The following is an 18,153-nucleotide window of genomic DNA, read 5'->3' as shown; positions in this document are numbered from 1 at the left end:
GTATTAGCATTAAGTTTTAAATACATTAACATTACAATAATTGACATACTAAATGAGCACACACGCCCTCCCTCCCCCCCGCCTCTTATCTCAAATGACAAAGATAAATCTAGCTCTGGTCAAAAGTGAACTAAATTGAGGAGGCTCAGTTAAGCTTCTTACAGACAACAGTCCATGTTATAAAAACTATAAACACCTTCAGTATAGTGCTTTGCACCACACTCTTCAAAAGAAGAACATGCAGAGTAAAAAATAACACTACAGTAGAAATATATTTTCTTTATGTCATCAGCACTGACCCCTTTTAGCAAATGGAGATCCTGGAAGGTTGACTTCCAAACACTCTTCTGATAATATTCAAACGTGAATTAAAATCGTTAATGAATATTTGGTACTCTATTCTTCTGATCTTTCTAAATGTGACAAGTCATTTCAGGAGTACTAGCAATGTAATGATCCTTTCCAAGAGAAAGAGAGCAGTTAAATTAGCATATAACCAGGCATTCTTTGACCGAAACTTGTTTTCAGAAGGTATACAAGATTTATCCCCCCTCCTCCTGTCCTATTCTTCTCCAACAATAAGAGAATTCTACTGACCCTACAGACAGTGTACAAGAAGTAGAAGACAATGAAATCTTCATATAACTAATTTTATCTGAAGTTTAATATTTATGGGAGGGTGGATTGACTAGCAGCTGGACACGGGTACAGTACGCTACTGCATTCTATAGCTTACTCTTCTTTCATTCTCACCTTCTTATGCTAGCTCTTTCTTGCTGACTGCCAGAAGGAGAAGAACACACAAGCTTCATTTTCATTCTTCGATTCACTGGCTGTTTTGGGTGCTAAATAGGAATGTAAGCTGCTCATTTCTCTCCTTTCCTCCCTTAAAATATCAAGAACACCAATTCTGAAACACTCTTGATCTCCACCAAACTACGAAGCAGGAGTCCAATGGTTGCCCCTACTGTCTAGGTTTAAACTAGCAAGTCAGATGCTCTGTTACTGATAGCTCTTACAATGCTACTCATGTGAGTTATACACGAGGTTTTTTGTGCTCTCTGTTATTCCTTCCTCTGGCTCCCCCCAACCCATACTGAAGAGCAAGGAATGCAATGAGCCCAGCTACAGAACACATTTGTTCAGTACTGCTACAGCCCATGAATCCAAGTCCTCTTCATGAATATGGTACCTGCAGCTCTGTTTGGAAGAAGAACTTCTGCGGACACTGCGTGCAGTCGTAGATCTTGTCTTCTTGTCCATGGGCTGAGAAAATATGCTGCTGCAATTTGTTTGCTTGAACAAACACTGAAATGTTAAAACAACAGTGAGCTTTTCATTATTTAATTTCACAAGTGGAAAGTCATTTGTAAGCATTTCGCCATTAATGCACAGTAGTTCCAAGAGGTAGAATTAAACTGGTACACTGTAATTTCACATTATACTGTTGCACTAATAGGCGCAACCAACACTATTCATCTACACAGTGAGGTCCCAATTTTTTTTAAAAGGCATTGTACTAAATGTCTGGCAAAGAGACCCCCCACAGAACAATCAATATAGTTCAAATATAAAGATTTAGAAATGCCATTTTCTCTTACAAATTATTTTAAAATGAACTGAAGGTCACCAAGCATACTATCTTGAAAATGAACACACATGAAACTTATTTCCTGGCAACCAACAGGTCTGGAAAGCGTAGGTTCCAAAGCCCCGCTTACTGTATTTGCCTAAAGTTAAAGCTAACAAACAGTTCTGTATTTAAATGTGTTAATGCTAAAAATTATATCCCACAGCTACAGTGTGGCAATGTCTATGAATGTGAAACAGAACTGCAGGTAAATTCTCTTTGGATACTTTAAGATCAACTCTGCCTACACACTGAATGCAAGGGTTTCAATAATATAAACATGTTCAATTTTAATGACTACAAAACAAGGCCCTAAGACTGTGTAACAGTTTACCTAGGAGACATACTATTAATAATTAAATTGTATATGCCAGAGGCAGTGTTTGGGTTGGCAGCACTGACTTCTGATGGATGCCTGGTGCACTGTGACCTAAAAAAGTTTGCATCTACAATATTAATCTGTATAGGCAGAAAAAGGATTTATTAAAGATGCTGGCATTTGACTTTGACTCCACTCCTAATCATTAAAATTATTCTAATTGCAAGGCAACAAAAAATATTAGAATATTGTTCTTGTGAGTCATACATTTTAATCACATTTCTCATTACCTTAAAAAAAACTGCTCAGATTCCATTTTCCATATAAAACGTATATTGGTGATTTTTAGTTCTTGTTAATATTCTAGCAAGACATACTGAAATAATTTAATAGCACATTGCTAAAAAACCACCATTGTTTACGATTAATGCTCTGTGTCTATTTACCCCATCAGCAAAAAGGAAAAAAGGTTTCACACAGATTGGAATTGACTTATCTCCATACTCCTTAACACATTTTCTAAGGCTACTGGCTCAAACATTAAAAGATTATTTTTTATCAGGGATCTTGCTCACGTGGAGAATCACCAGTGGAGACCCTTTACAGATGCTAGTTTGTATACTGCATAAAACACCCCCCAAACTTGTTGTCGTTAAACTCTTGGAATCCTTAGACACACAATATTAGAGTAAAAGAAAATCAACTCCTTACATATGTGTACACAAAGCCAAGGAAAAAACCCCCGTACAATCAATAATAAAACCAAAAGACAAAGAACTGCCTCACTGAAAGAATTATTGAATGCAGATGCCTAACAGGCAAACTGTTGAAGGCAGAACTATACACAGACTCAGACAGGACTATGGCAAGCTGTGCAGTGAAAATGAACTATATATTTTTAAATTTTATAATTCAACAGGAATATGTAACCTGAATAAAGTGAGGTAATAATCAGTGCCAGCCACTCTATCTGCAAGAAGAAAAATTCAACTTTAATTTTCTTTTGCAGGGTGTACTTAAGTTTTATTGGGAGGGGAGCTGCCAAACAAAGAGGAATAAAATGAAGGTATTAAGGGGTCTATTTGCCTATCAATGCACAGGCTTAACGCATATTAATGGAAAACAGAAACCTTGAATGGCTTCCAAGATTAGCATGCTATTGATAGAAGAATACCCTAAGTGTGTTTTATCATGTTTTCCTATAGTTCTGCAACAGTCTCAGATTTTCATTTTATACGCAAATTATGCATTTATGATACCTATTAACACTTGTGTTTTAGGGTGTAATTTTATAAAACAGTCTGCTAAAAAAAAAAAAGGCCTATTGCCCTTTAAAAAAAAAGTCTGTGTGCATCCTTTGAATGTGTTCTCATTTTCAAGAACAACTGGGGGTAAGTTTTATCCACCATTTTTATGTCCCTCATTATAGGTCAAATCTTGTACTCCTCAGTCCTTCTAGGCCAAGCCACTCTCTCAGCTGGGTTTATACCAATGCATATCTATTGACCTGAGAGGAACTAAAACCAGATTTAGACCTGTGTCACTGACAGCAGAACTGGGCCCTGTGTAAGGAGTGCAAAATTTCCCCAAAAGCAAATTATGAAGGTTCTCCTTTTCTAGTGCCAACAACTAAATTAAACGGGAGCATTACTGTTGGTCCAAAGGAGAACACTGCAGCATGCTTTCTGGGCCAAAGCCAGCACTCCTTACCCAAGTTCTGCTCTCATTTACATTTTCTATAACTGGACAGCATGTATTGATGGTAATTTTCCCCCTTGGCAAGTTTAGAACATGACAGTGACGACATCGAGGTGTATGAATGTAACAATCAGTTTTGCAATTCTAAAAATACAAAGTTCTGATAAATAACTTTGAAATGCAATTCACGTAGATGCATGCCTGACCTTCCATCAAGCCTGATTTTTTAAACAGTTTCTAATCAATATTACTAATGAGCACAAGTCTAATATTGCATCTCAAAACTGACCTAAAGTCATAACATGACATAAATACTGAGGGCCATATAAATGAAAGCTCTGTATGCATAGGCTAAAGGCATTACAGGGAATGTACTGATCCCATCCGCCTACCTGTAAAGCAGACTGGACATTTGAAGGTGCCCCCCATTCCTTCAAAGCTGTGTTCTATCAGGTGGCACTGAAGTTTGGCAGGAGAGTCAAATGTTTGATTGCAGAGTTTACATTCATGGTTCAATCCTTCGTCTGGTGGAGAAATCAAAAGGAAGGTGAAATTCATCATGGATATTACAAAGTGCCAAGTCCAATATGATCTATGGACGGAACAGTTTTTTGTTTATCTAGTCCTGATAAACCTGCTGCCCCTAAAATCTATGGCTTCTGAAATGTTCTTCATCTGCAAGGTTTAAGAGCATAAAAAACATACAAAGCCAAAGATTTGGTACATATAATTGTCATTGGATAGAAATGCAGATGTATCAGATTTCACTAAGAAACTAGCTCTGGGACAGGGAACATACATCCCTAACAAACCCACCCAATCACAAATGCGTATATTTCCAAAGGAGTGCACAAGGAATTACATGTTTGGCGTCTATCAGCAAAGATGAGAATTGTATGCTTAAATGATCCTTTTTCCACTCTGCCTCTCAGTGGTATTCCCCGCAGCCAGCATGACAGTGCATAGGCTTCAACCACAAACCAGTGTTTTATAACCTCCTATATAACTCCCCACTCCAGTTTTCCCTTCTCACTCCAGCTCCTGGTTTCTCTTGCAGACAGTCACCAAACTCATATAAATTTTTATAGGCTCTCAACACCCTTTTGGATAATCATAGATTTTTTTTCCTTTACTCATTATTTTTCCTAGAGGCTCAGAAGCCCCTCACTCTTCCTTGACATAGGCTTTCCTGGTGGTATCACGTGGCCTTAAAACCCTTCCCACTGCTACCTACAGGTTCCCCATGCTTTCGTCCACAGGCATCACTCCTAGCTTTAGGCAGTGAATGGCTGTCCTACTTAGAAAGAGCTGCTAAGTAAGATGCGGCTTCCAGCCCTTCTGCAGAGGGGTCAATTCCCACAGCACAGCTTAGAAAAGGTCCTTCTGTATGTCACTAGTGTGTTACACAAATAACATTGATCTAGCAGGTAAATACAATATTTGATTACTAAAAATCAAACAACACCACACAGCTTGGCAACCAACTAATCTCTACAACATTTCTTAGGTGAAAAAATGATTTAGGAAAGCCCTCTCTCTATCCCAAATATATAAATGTCAAACTGTCTATCTGCTGCTTAATACAACACTGACTAGAGTGATTAGTAACCATAATGACAAACATGCCAGGTTGGTAACTGCTGTCGATAGTGAATAGAACACACATAACACACACAAGCTTTTTTGTTTGTTTAATTCTATTAGAAAATTCTTCGAATTAATTTAAAGAAAACATGTCATGGAACCTGTAAACTGAGTGGTGTCACACAGTCAGTCTCTCAACCTAACCTTTAATAAATAACCAGAACTGAAATAATTTCAGTTGTATGCCTGGTGTTTTTGTTAGGCTGAATTTCTCTGAAGGCTAAATTCAGCCTTGGTGTAAGCAAGGGCGAGGGTAAGAATTTGGCGGGGGGTGGGGTGGGGCAGGGAATAAAGCATAACTAAGCTACTCAGGACATTCTAAATTTTAAAATTTTCTAAGAGGAAAAGTTCATTGTGTATTTGGGGCTGTAGCAAATTCTTCTTGAATATAATTATCTAAACGGTTTATGAATTCTTCATATTGAGAAGATTCATATTGAGAAGGTGTAGAGCAAAACCTACAAAGCCATAAGGATTACACTTTATGTTAGGGGTTCTCTCAGTTAAGTAATCAGCATTAATAACATAGGCATGCACATAACTTTGTTTTTCCAACATGATAAAATCATGTTTTTAACTTAGCTGTGAATATAGAAACTTTTGGTCCTATTCTGGTTCTTTAAAATTATTGCTTATATGCTTCTCCTTCCCCTTCTTCCTTCCTGTCAGTCACCATGCAGCAGGATAGGGATTCACAGGGATAGCCAGGCACACAACAACAAGCAGAGTTTTAGCTTTTCCCATAGCAATTTGTTTTTGTTCTTTACAAAGTCCTGTATTAAAACACTGCTAAATTATCCTATCTAACATCACCCATTGAAACAGTGATCATAGTGTATTGAAATGGCTCGTCTACCTGGGGAGACTAGATATGCTAGGGTCAGAAGATCATAACTTGCTTGGGCACAATTTTCATGTATCTAACTACACCGTGATCTGTGCCTGGTATTCTATCAAAAATTGATCCAGAAGCCTAGTACATAGTTGGGAAGGGGGGAAGGAGAGGGCTATCTGAGCTGTGTGACATCTTTTATAAATCAGTGTATATAAATTAATAAATATTGACCCCAAAACATCTTCCATCCTCAGTGGGGATGCTCAGTTTTAGTGGATACTCAAGAAGCTGTCTAGGTTTTTCATCCTTCTGCCAACACTGCTAACCCTCTTTAGAGTCTGTAACCACTGTTCAAAGATAAGCCCTGCTGCATCTAATCACCACGAGGGTGGGCAAGAAGCCAGAAAACATCTGTTTGGAGGAGGAGGAAAACTGTTTAAAGGCAGCAGCATGCACAGAACTCAGCCACCAAGAGGACCGGAGAGGATCTCTCTGTCCCAGCCCAAAGGCTACCATGATGGAGGACAGCTGTGTAAACACAGCAGGACAGGGCCAGAAACAGTAGCCAAAGTACAGGGCACCCTGCCCAATACCGGACAATTAAGAGGCATGGTCATAATGTGTGATGCACGTTTTACAAGGTACTCTCTCACAAACAGGCAGGCTCCAGCAGTGGATGGTGCTGAAGAAGAACGTATACTCAGCAGCCTCACACAAAGCTGGTGCTTCCCTTTCTGAAGATCCTGAACTGGCATTCTCCATCCCTCCCACACTAAGAAACAGGTATTGTCATATTAGATCTGACCAACCATTCACCTAGCCAGTATCCTTTCTCCGACACTGGCCAGTACCAGGTATTTCAGAGAAAATCCCAATAATGGACAATTATGCACTAACAATCCGATGGGGGAAGTTTCTTTGTCAACCTGTCCATGCTGATGTACAGACTCACAGCAAGTGGGACAGCGGGAGCTCATCCCTGGCTCTTTCACCCATCAAGGTGAAAATAATCAATGCCAAGCCTTGAAACACAGAGTTAGCATTGGCAAATGAATGGTGCTAGTCATTCTATATCACTAGCATCCTGAAGGGAAATTTCTCAAAATATTCCAAGGGGATATGGATTCCTGAATTGAGATACTGGGATACAGAGAAATTCAAACAGAAATGGGGTTATGGAATTTTCCTTGCATGGTCCACAATAATTATCTTAATTAAACATGGCAAAACAGGTAGAAAGATATGAATTCTGATTTGAAGAATATCTAATTTTGGCTAATACAGTGTTTTTACTTGTTCAAGAACAGTTGGTCCCTGTTAAAATAAGACTGTTATATTTCCAGTATCCCTGAGATCTGTTGGTCACAAACATTAAAATTACTTAGCCAGCTTTATATTGCTAATTTCATTTTCCTAAAGGCTTATAAAAAGGGATTAAAAAGTTCACTTCACCCACTCACCTCTGGCAAATGGGTAACTTCCCCAGGCAAGAACCATCAATGTCTGCAGAATCTAAGCTTTCTGTTCAAAAATAAATGTGCCTAGCCCTTACACTTATGAAGATCACATTTAAAACATGAACAAATTTGTTTTCTTCCTACGTCTGCAGCTTTGGGATTTTCTTTACATGGGACAATTTTTTCACTCCAATTTTGACATAAAACTCACCCTGTGCTCCACGCCTGGAATAAATGGCAAATTTCCACTTATTAAATTCAAGAATGTGAGATGGGCATTACTTAAACTTAAGAGGAAGGAACATAGTTAGCACATAGCACTGGATTAGGAGTCAAGAGTTCTGGGGTTTCCCAGCTCTGCTACTGACTTATTGTGTGGCCTTGGGCAAATCAATTATTCTCTCTGCTTTAGATTATCCATCAATAAAACAGGTATAGTAGTTTTTACCTAACTCTCAAGGGTGTTATGAGGTTACTTAATTAGTGACTAATTATGGCTTTTAATAAGACTACCATGACAGAGGAGGGGCTCTGCATTAATGCTAGATCCTAGAGGCATTCTAGCACAGTGACTGCTGAGACACACAGAAGACCTCTGGAAACACCAAGGGAGCACACATCAAGGTGATCGCTGCCTTTCAAAGGTGCAGTGCGTGTGTGTGCACGTGCAAACACTGCCCCCCTCCACTTCTACTGGTTTTGGTGTGACAGGTAGTGCAGAGGAGGGTTGGGTCATTGCTCTGCCCTGCCCTACTTCCTGTGGAGAATTCAGTAGTGCCACTAATGCTGTATCTCCCTCTGGTATACAAGAACAGGCTGGGGTTGTGGAGGTATAAGGTAGGGAAAAAGGGAGTTGGAAAGATTTCTTGAGCCTTCTTACATAATTGTGCATGGCCAGCCACAATCTGGCTCTTATTTAGCAGGCGATTTGCTAAGGCACTACAACAGTGCATAGAGTATTATATCATTAATAAAATAAAGGGCCAGTGAAATGCCACATTTTCAGTTTACATTTGGGATAAATCTGAAATGCAATGGAGTGTCAGAATACAGTCCAAGAGGTCTTCTTCCCCACACGAGAGAGCTGCTATACTTCGAGTAAGAGTGTGTGTGTGTGTGGGGGGGGGGCGCGCGGGAGGGAGTGCTCAACAGCTTTAAAAAATTCAATCAAAATAATCTTCTGCTCTTTAGAAAGGTGGCGGCTGACAGTAATTGGAAAATACTGTCTGACTCATTTATTAAAGTGAGATTCAGAGTCAATTGATTTAATAACCATTAGAATATTCTATTAAGGGTATAATAGGTTGGCACAGCCCTATTTTTTATGAAGAGTTATAGGTAAGAAATAAGCAATGCTATGGAATTCTAGGCAACCGCTTATATGGATTAAATTTAGAATATTGCTTGCAACACAGGTATTAAAGCACCAACTATCAGGAGGAGGAATAGGAAATACATTCCAGTGCAAACGAGTTAGCTGAACAATGAGAAAGAAATTAACCTATAATATAACACCTACACTTTTCCAAATCAAACGGAAAACCGTACCTTGCAGTCCCTGGTGTTGCACATTGCAAAACAAGTCAGTATGTCCTTCACGTTATAGATCCAATAACTCCATAAGGGAGTTAAGAACAAAGAGCCCACTGTATATCACAAAACTGAGATTTAAAAGTGCACCTACATGGTTAAGGTGTGAGGTAAGACATGGTTAAAGCCTAACAACATCAATGAGGATGGCTTACCCAATGTTGGAAGATAATTTAATTTGACGCATGCAGAATCTCCGGCTAAGTAAATTATTTCCATTTATAATCTTTACTCAGACGATACATAAATGTAAACATGAATAAATTCCAAATAAAAGTGTGTAATATTCATATAAATATTTAATATTTACACAAATATTAAATGTTTCAATGGATGTAGGCAGATTGTAATTGAGGTGCAGCCCATTACCTTAAGCAGCTAACTTGATAACCAGCTATAAAAACAAACAACAAAATCCATCTTGAAGCTGAACATACACTCACATTCAAAGCTGTAGGTTATCTGCTAAAAATCCTCTCTCTTACCATTCAACACCTACATCTGCTAATTTGTTACTTTTATTCCAGAGAAAACAGTTGTAACATTCTGGCTGTTCAGACCCCATCAAAGTTCTGAACTCCACACAGAACTTATTTCACTGAAGACAGTGACATTTCAATATAAAACTTTAAACAAGGGAAGCAGCCTCTGTGTGTCCCAAGTTTATGCTTTTTTCTTGTCAAAAAAACCCCAAAATCTAGTGTGGCTACAAGCAAATTGTTCAGTGGTTGACTCACATGCAGTTGTTAAGTTGGTAACCACTGGGGGCCCCCTTATATTGTCCGATCAACACTATAGCCACCACTGAAAACCAACTTGTATCAGTTTATAAGTAGGACTCTCTCTCATTCACCTTCCAGGCTGTCCAGAAGGGTCCTTCTGCCTCTTACTTTGACTGAATCTATCAGCTAAGGTCCAAAGATATAAACTCCTCCTGGTAAAGCTCCTGATCAAAATAGGAGTAAACTCTGCCCTCTGCATAAAACACAGGAACCAAATGGCCTGAAGTTCCTGTAATTTTCCAGCTCAAAAGTGTGTACAGCTACAGTGTGTTTTCTTTTTTAACCAAGCAAACTATGCCCTAAACCAATTTCTTCCCCTTCACCTTGCTTCCCCTCTTCCCTGAGTTAATTTCACAGCACACATTTATAAGCCAGAGGTCTAAGGAGTAACGAAGAAATGGCACAGATGACAAAGCTAACCCCTTGGCTACAACAGCTTGTACTAAAAAACAGAGTAGAAAAAATAAGCAGTACTGCATTGTAATTTGCAATGCATATGTCGACCCAATTGTTTCTTAGTTTACGTATTTGTGTCACTGGTGCTTCTTTTTTAATGACAATATGCAGAGTTCACAACTGCTACACAAATACAAAAGTGTCTGAGTTTTGTTACAAATAATTTCACTGCTATTTCAAACCCAGCTAGTAACTGTAATTCTTAAGCCCCTGCTATAAAAAAGAACTTCTAGTGTTCAAATACCAGGTAGACCTTTTCTCCACCTGGTTAAAGAAGACACAATTACTCTATAAAGACTTGATGCTGAACTGAACATTGCCTGATGAATTCTAGCATCATGTTTATCATTTCTCCCTGATTGAAATAGAGCTTCTGTCATTTTTAATTTCTCAAGCATTATCATGCCACCCGCCCCAAGACAAAAACCACAATCCACCAAGGTGTTAATTCTGAAAAGCACAGGAGTAAAGTGATAAAGAAATAGATGTACTAAAGCCAAAGGATACAGCTGGAATTTGCTGAAAGGAAATGTTTACAGCACTGAAAGAACTGCCACTGAAAAAAGTCTAATAAAAAGTCTAAATGAAGTCCCATCCTGTTCTGCTAGGCTAGGAGCATAGGGTCTGAGTGGGCGACAGAATTACAATCAGGAATGTCCTGTCATATTCAGGAAAGCTGATCACTTTTCTCACACTGTTTGGGGGGGTGGGGGGAGAAAGGACTTCATGACCTTCTCACTCCTTTCTTCATCATAATATAATAGTGCCATGCACTAACATCACTGAAGTTAGGGCTGTGTCAGGGTTGGCATTTATTCTCAGTCCAATTCTAAATGAGTCTGACTTTGGTCATAAAAAGTTTGCTCAGTGTGGAAACCTGGCATGCATGGTTCCATCTTGGGTGACATTTCCCCCTCCCTTTTCAAATAAAAAAAGAGGATATTTAGGGCAAGATTGTGCCTACCTGTGAGTGGGTACATGGGAGGGAGTTGGGACAAAGATGTAAGGAGCCTTCCCCATTTTATGCCCATGCTTAGCAGTCATGCAAAATCCTAGTCCTGTCATCCACGAGTCACACAGGCAATCTTAGCCCTCCCAAATGGGGCGAAGAAAGGCAGGGCAAGGCCAGGCTATGACTCTTCCCCCTCCTATGTATGTTGGCCCTTGGAGCTGTACCAGTACTGGAGAGGAGAGAACATGTGCATTGGACCCTGTAAAATGGTGGTGCTGGGGCACTCAGGCATCAGCTCCAATAGTGCTCCCAGAGGCATTGTGCAATATGGCCTATTCTATGGCTAAGGAACACGCAGCTTTTTGTAGAGCATTGCTAATGCACCTTTGAGGAACAGCCACTAGGAGAAGGGTGCTGATGGAGCAACAAGCACTAGAGTCCACCTCCTCAATTAAAGCAAAAAGTTTCTCTCTCCAGGGCCAGATTTTGATATTAACTCTGCTTAAGGGAAAGCTAGTCTCCTGCATCTCTCACTCCACTGTATTTCTGTCTGAAGCAAGGGATGCATTTCACTTCACCAACTGTTCACCTTTTTGCTTGGTTGCACTCACTTTGGCTGCATGTAAGTGAATTCTTCTTACTACAAGTGCCTTTAGCACTGTACATTGATTAAACCCCCAAATGCCGAACCAATCAGGTTGGTTAAAATAAAAAAGGATTCATTCCATATCTAACAGTCCTAGCTTCTTAATAACTCTCATATTTTCATCTCAAGTAAGAAAGATTTCCATGTAGCAAATGCCCTTTCCAGGCATCTGGCTACTAGGAGAGAGTTCAAGAATTCAGCAACAGAGTTAGTCACCATGTTATGGGACACAATTTGTTACTTCTTGCCTGTAACTGCACCAGGAAAAGGTATTTAGTTCTTTTTTTTTTTTTAAAATCTGCGTTGCATCACATAGCATGTACACATCACAAGGTTACACAACATCATTGCTATGCAGCCTCCTGTGACATGGCATATTCTGCAAATAATTTTCAAAATGTTTTCTCCTTGCTATTAGAAGAAATTAAAAGCACCATTAAGAAAAAGCTGTAGTTTCTGAGTTAGTTGTAGCAGTATGAATCATTCAAATGTACTTCTAGCTTAACACTACCTCTTCAAAATGCTCTCTGAGCATAAACCAAAGACTTAAAGAGACTGATCTGGCAAATGCCTGCACATTGGAGTAACTAACTCAGATGAGCAGTCCTCCTGGTTTACATGAAACTGTTCATGTGAGTAGATAACTCAGAAATTTGCAAGGTCAGGCCTTTTAAACTGAGGCAGGGTAAATGACTGATCCTTCTCCCATTGAAGACAATGGAAAATCTCTCACTAAATTTAGCTGGAGAAGGATCAGGCTCTAGATAATTTGTACAAGGCCACAACACAATCAGGGTCAGTCAAGATTAGAATTTTGCAATTCCTTGCTCTCAATCCTGTGCTGAGGCCATATTTCTCCCTGAAAAGAAAGTTTCTTGTACCAACCTTTCTATAGTAAAATAAAATTATAATTCGAACTGTTCAGAGACTGGCTGGGCAAAGTACTTATTAACAATTTAATCAAACCATGGGGAAAAAAACTAATAAAAATGTCACATTTGTATTCAGAAGAATTAAGAACAGAGTAATATAAGTCAAAAACTTTTGGCTTTTATTATTGTGCATTCATTTTAAATGTGATTTTTTTTTCTTGCTGTGTTGGATGTAATTTTTTGTTGTTGTTGTTGTTCATGCTTTCTGCTTGGAGAGGTAGCTTTCTCTGTTGTTTGATGTTAAATACCTACTAGTAATGCCCACCCGTCTGGGACTTCTGGAACTGGTGGAAGTACAGGTATATCTACCTTCGAGTACTGCACAAAAAAAACACAAATTGGTAAAATTGAAAGAGGATATTTCATGCAGCATAAACTAAACGCAACCTGTTGTAAAGTTAGGTCTACAGGGAAAACATCTTCTAGCACTGAGACAGTCGAATAGTCAATATTAATTCCACACAGCAGTGGACTAGCAGCACGAGCTATGTACCGTACACAACTCTCATCAGGTATTTTTTGTTCTGAGTGTATAGCAAGGTCAGGGCCTTCTTTTTTTGGCACAAAGCCACTAGTTGTCTGAAGGAGAAAATCACTAAATGCTGAAAAGCCGTTTATCCAAGATGCAAAGAACAGCCTGCTTCCTCTTAGAGAGAGAGAGAGAGAGAGAGAAATAGACTAGAACAGGACTTCTTTGCATTTCTGAACATTAGAGATACCTAGAATGAAAAGTATTACACTTCCTGCTATTTAATTATATGAAAAGCCAGGCACTGTTGACAATTTTTTTCAAAGCTGAATGCAGTATGAGAACTGTTGCTTACTGACTTCTTGTTACACATGTAAAGGACCTTTTGAAGAAGTGAACAGCAGTAGCTGGAATACTGTTTTAGAACTTCAACCTCCTGCCCTCTCCACCACCCTGTCCTCTACAAAAATAGGAGAAAAAAATGTGGAATGGACACTTGAGGCCCTCAGAGCTGTGCTTAATTTACACTGGAACGGGGCTTTTAAACTAGACTCTTTTCTCCTAGCCCAACTGAACCAGTTTGAAGAATTTTTCTTGTTCAGAATATTATTAAAATGATATAGTTCCACTTAATGAGGTGTAACCTTTGTATTTTTTTAAGTCTAATTTAGTTGCTATTTTTTTGCTTAGGAAAATATGAGAAAGCTCAATTTCAGCTTGATTTAACTTTCACATATTTTTGTATTTGATCCCATTATACAGTAACACAGGCAGCTTTCGGCTCCCCTGACAAAAAGGGCTAGAGTCTATTCTCACTTACAACACTGTAAATCTGATGTTACTCTAATGGCTACATGGATTTACACTGGAGAGCAAAATTGTCCCCAAACAAACTGAAGGGATCCCTGCATTGAAGAGTTTCCCAGTTTCTTGAAAAGACATACAATAATCAGGGCTGATTCACTTTTTCTTATGCTATATGTAGTACACTGTGTTTGTGATCTTTGTGAATTTATGGCTTCAGGCTGGCCGTTATTTAAATATATATTTATTTAGGACCCAAACTATAGCCCCTCCATAGAGCAGCCATCTTTTCCCAATATTCTGCCTACCAAGAAGTGGAGTTTAAGAAATACACAGGAAGCTCCAAAAAGACAGAAATAAAAAGAGAGGGGACTGGACAAAAAGCATAGAAGAGGAGGAACACAAAAGACTGCAGAGAGGAAAAGGCAGGTAAAGGTTAGGGAATGGGGGGGGGGAATACTGTAGACAGGAGGAGGAAGGGAAGAGGTAAGTGGGAAAAACAAGGAGCCACTGTAAAGGGGTGGGGTGGCATAGAAGGAAAGTCAACAGAGAAGAAGAAGGAAAATGGAGCCACAGGCAGGAAGAGTAGATGTGACAAGAAAAGCTTGAGGAGAAAAGGTGGAGAAGGAAGAAAAGAAGAGAAGTGGGGACAGGGCAGAGAAGCCCTGGGGGTCGGAGGGAAGGGAAGATGCAAAAGAAAATCTTGATTTGATCCACATTCAAATTTTATTGGAGAAACGCTCAAAAGCATTCATCTCCGGACAGAAGTCTGGCAATTTACTGCAGTTCCAATGGCAATAATGATAAATGCATTTTTTTAAAGCCAAATGGCTCAAGCAGCCGACAATGTTACCGCTACATAATTAATAACAATAAGCAATTAAAGAGAACAGCAGGTTACAACTATAAGGCATCAAAATATATTAGCAAAGGAAAAAAATACATCACAGTTATGAGAAAAATAAATGTACAGTCTTTGAGGCCAATGTACATCCTCTCTTATGGGTAAAACTTGTAGAGCCAGAGAAAAATGTAGCATGGCATTAAACTACTGTGAGGTGATTAACATCACACCAAAACCAAATAACACTTCTAATGCTCTGAGGAAATTTGAAACGTGATATGAAAAACATGACTGTAACAGCAAGAGAGAGTTTGCTGACCACTATATGGCATTAAACTTTCACTGAGAAATACTCTAATAAATAACTTACAAGACTGCATTTGTTGGCTCACATATTTTCAAAAAGGTCCACCGAGTTTTTCTTTTTCTTGTTAATTTAAATAAGGAGAAGGGGTGAGAAAACAGCAAAGAAGGATATAAGAGGAATCAAAACCACTTGTGGGGTAAAAAGACATGGGGTTCTTACTCAGGGTGGGACCATGACCCTTCCCTTCTCTGCACTGGCATTCAGGGACATCTCCTGAACATACGGCCTCCTCACGGAAAAATATTGCCCACCCCCCTCCCTTTTCAGATGCTGCTGCCATCGCAGCTCCTTGCAGCCCCCTGTTAATGTTATGCAATCATCTAGCAGGTGATGCTCATAGAGCCATGCAGTTAGCTTATGCTCCCACCCTCACCAGGCCAGACACTAGATGGCTGGAGTGGAAGTGCCAAGGCTGCTCCCAACCTTGAGAATTCTGCATGGTACCACAATGCTTTTGTTTAGCCTGCCAACCACTGTTTAGGTATTAGCCCTACGCATTGGTGTATAGGAGCTAAATTCCACCCTCTGCTGCACAAGAGGGGGAAGACATTGTCTGGAAAGGTTTCAGAGTAACAGCCGTGTTAGTCTGTATTCGCAAAAAGAAAAGGAGTACTTGTGGCACCTTAGAGACTAACCAATTTATTTGAGCATGAGCTTTCGTGAGCTACAGCTCACTTCATCGGATGCATACTGTGGAAACTGCAGAAGACATTATATACACAGAGACCATGAAACAATACCTCCTCCCACCCCACTCTCCTGCTGGTAATAGCTTATCTAAAGTGATCATCAAGTTGGGCCATTTCCAGCACAAATCCAGGTTTTCTCACCTTCCGCCCCCCCCCCACACACAAACTCACTCTCCTGCTGGTAATAGCCCATCCAAAGTGACCACTCTCCTTACAACGTGCATGAAAATCAAGGTGGGCCATTTCCAGCACAAATACAAGTTTTCTCACCCCCCTGCTTTTTTCCAAAAAAACACACACACACAAACTCACTCTCCTGCTGGTAATAGCTTATCCAAAGTGACCACTCTCCCTACAATGTGCATGATAATCAAGGTGACGGCTAGTGGCGTTCTGTTATTTTCTTTGTTAGGCCTGTCCTGTAGTAGGTGACTTCTGGGAACCCTTCTGGCTCTATCAATCTGTTTCTTCACTTCCGCAGGTGGGTACAGTAGTTGTAAGAATGCTTGATAGAGATCTTGTAGGTGTTTGTCTCTGTCTGAGGGGTTGGAGCAAAGAGTTCCCAGAAGTCACCTACTACAGGACAGGCCTAACAAAGAAAATAACAGAACACCACTAGCCATCACCTTCAGCCCCCAACTAAAACCCCTCCGCATTATTAAGGATCTACAACCTATCCTGAAGGATGACCCAACACTCTCACAAATCTTGGGAGACAGGCCAGTCCTTGCCTACAGACAGCCCCCCAACCTGAAGCAAATACTCACCAACAACCACATATCACACAACAGAACCACTAACCCAGGAACCTATCCTTGCAACAAAGCCCGTTGCCAACTGTGCCCACATATCTATTCAGGGGACAACATCACAGGGCCTAATAACATCAGCCACGCTATCAGAGGCTCGTTCACTTGCACATCCACGTGATATATGCCATCATGTGCCAGCAATGCCCCTCTGCCATGTACATTGGTCAAACTGGACAGTCTCTACGTAAAAGAATAAATGGACACAAATCAGATGTCAAGAATTATAACATTCATAAACCAGTCGGAGAACACTTCAATCTCTCTGGTCACGCAATCACAGACATGAAGGTCGCTATCTTACAACAAAAAAACTTCAAATCCAGACTCCAGCGAGAAACTGCTGAATTGGAATTCATTTGCAAATTGGATACTATTAATTTAGGCTTAAATAGAGACTGGGAGTGGCTAAGTCATTATGCAAGGTAGCCTATTTCTCCTTGTTTTTTCCTACCCCCCCCCCCAGACGTTCTAGTTAAACTTGGATTTATGCTGGAAATGGCCCACCTTGATTGTCATGCACATTGTGGGGAGAGTGGTCAGTTTGGATGAACTATTGCCAGCAGGAGAGTGAGTTTGTGTGTGTGTTGGGGGGCGGGGGGTGAGAAAACCTGGATTTGTGCTGGAAATGGCCCACCTTGATTATCATGCACATTGTAGGGAGAGTGGTCACTTTGGATAAGCTATTACCAGCAGGAGAGTGAGTTTGTGTGTGTGTGTTTTTTTGGAAAAAAGGGGGGGGGGGTGAGAAAACCTGTATTTGTGCTGGAAATGGCCCACCTTGATTTTCATGCACGTTGTAAGGAGAGTGGTCACTTTGGATAGGCTATTACCAGCAGGAGAGTGAGTTTGTGTGTGTGGTTTTTGGAGGAGGGTGAGAGAACCTGGATTTGTGCAGGAAATGGCCCACCTTGATTATCATACACATTGTGAAGAGAGTGGTCACTTTGGATGGGCTATTACCAGCAGGAGAGTGAGTTTGTGTGTGTGTGTGTGGGGGGGGGGGGGCGGAGGGTGAGAAAACCTGGATTTGTGCTGGAAATGGCCCAACTTGATGATCACTTTAGATAAGCTATTACCAGCAGGAGAGTGGGGTGGGAGGAGGTATTGTTTCATGGTCTCTGTGTATATAATGTCTTCTGCAGTTTCCACAGTATGCATCCGATGAAGTGAGCTGTAGCTCACGAAAGCTCATGCTCAAATAAATTGGTTAGTCTCTAAGGTGCCACA

General features: G+C 40.1%; 1 protein-coding gene across 8 annotated transcripts in view; it reads right to left on the bottom strand.

Moving 5' to 3' along the window:
* The window catches only part of ZNF521 (zinc finger protein 521), a 270,233-nt gene that overhangs the window by 25,097 nt on the left and 226,983 nt on the right, over positions 1-18,153 (bottom strand). For 6 of the 8 annotated variants that reach the window (XM_074944480.1, XM_074944481.1, XM_074944479.1 and 3 more), the window contains 3 exons: positions 13,194-13,259; positions 4,040-4,171; positions 1,193-1,308 (listed from right to left, as the gene is read on the bottom strand). In XM_074944480.1, the coding sequence (XP_074800581.1) occupies positions 1,193-1,308; positions 4,040-4,171; positions 13,194-13,259 (314 nt within the window). The remainder of the gene's footprint in view (positions 1-1,192; positions 1,309-4,039; positions 4,172-13,193; positions 13,260-18,153) is intronic. The other 2 variants (XM_074944482.1, XM_074944478.1) reach the window with 1 other exon arrangement.

Source organism: Natator depressus, chromosome 2 (assembly GCF_965152275.1).
Source record: "Natator depressus isolate rNatDep1 chromosome 2, rNatDep2.hap1, whole genome shotgun sequence".
Taxonomy (NCBI): Eukaryota; Metazoa; Chordata; order Testudines; family Cheloniidae; genus Natator; species Natator depressus.
Note: the sequence above shows the minus strand (reverse complement) of the source record. Positions and strands in the feature narration are given on the sequence as shown.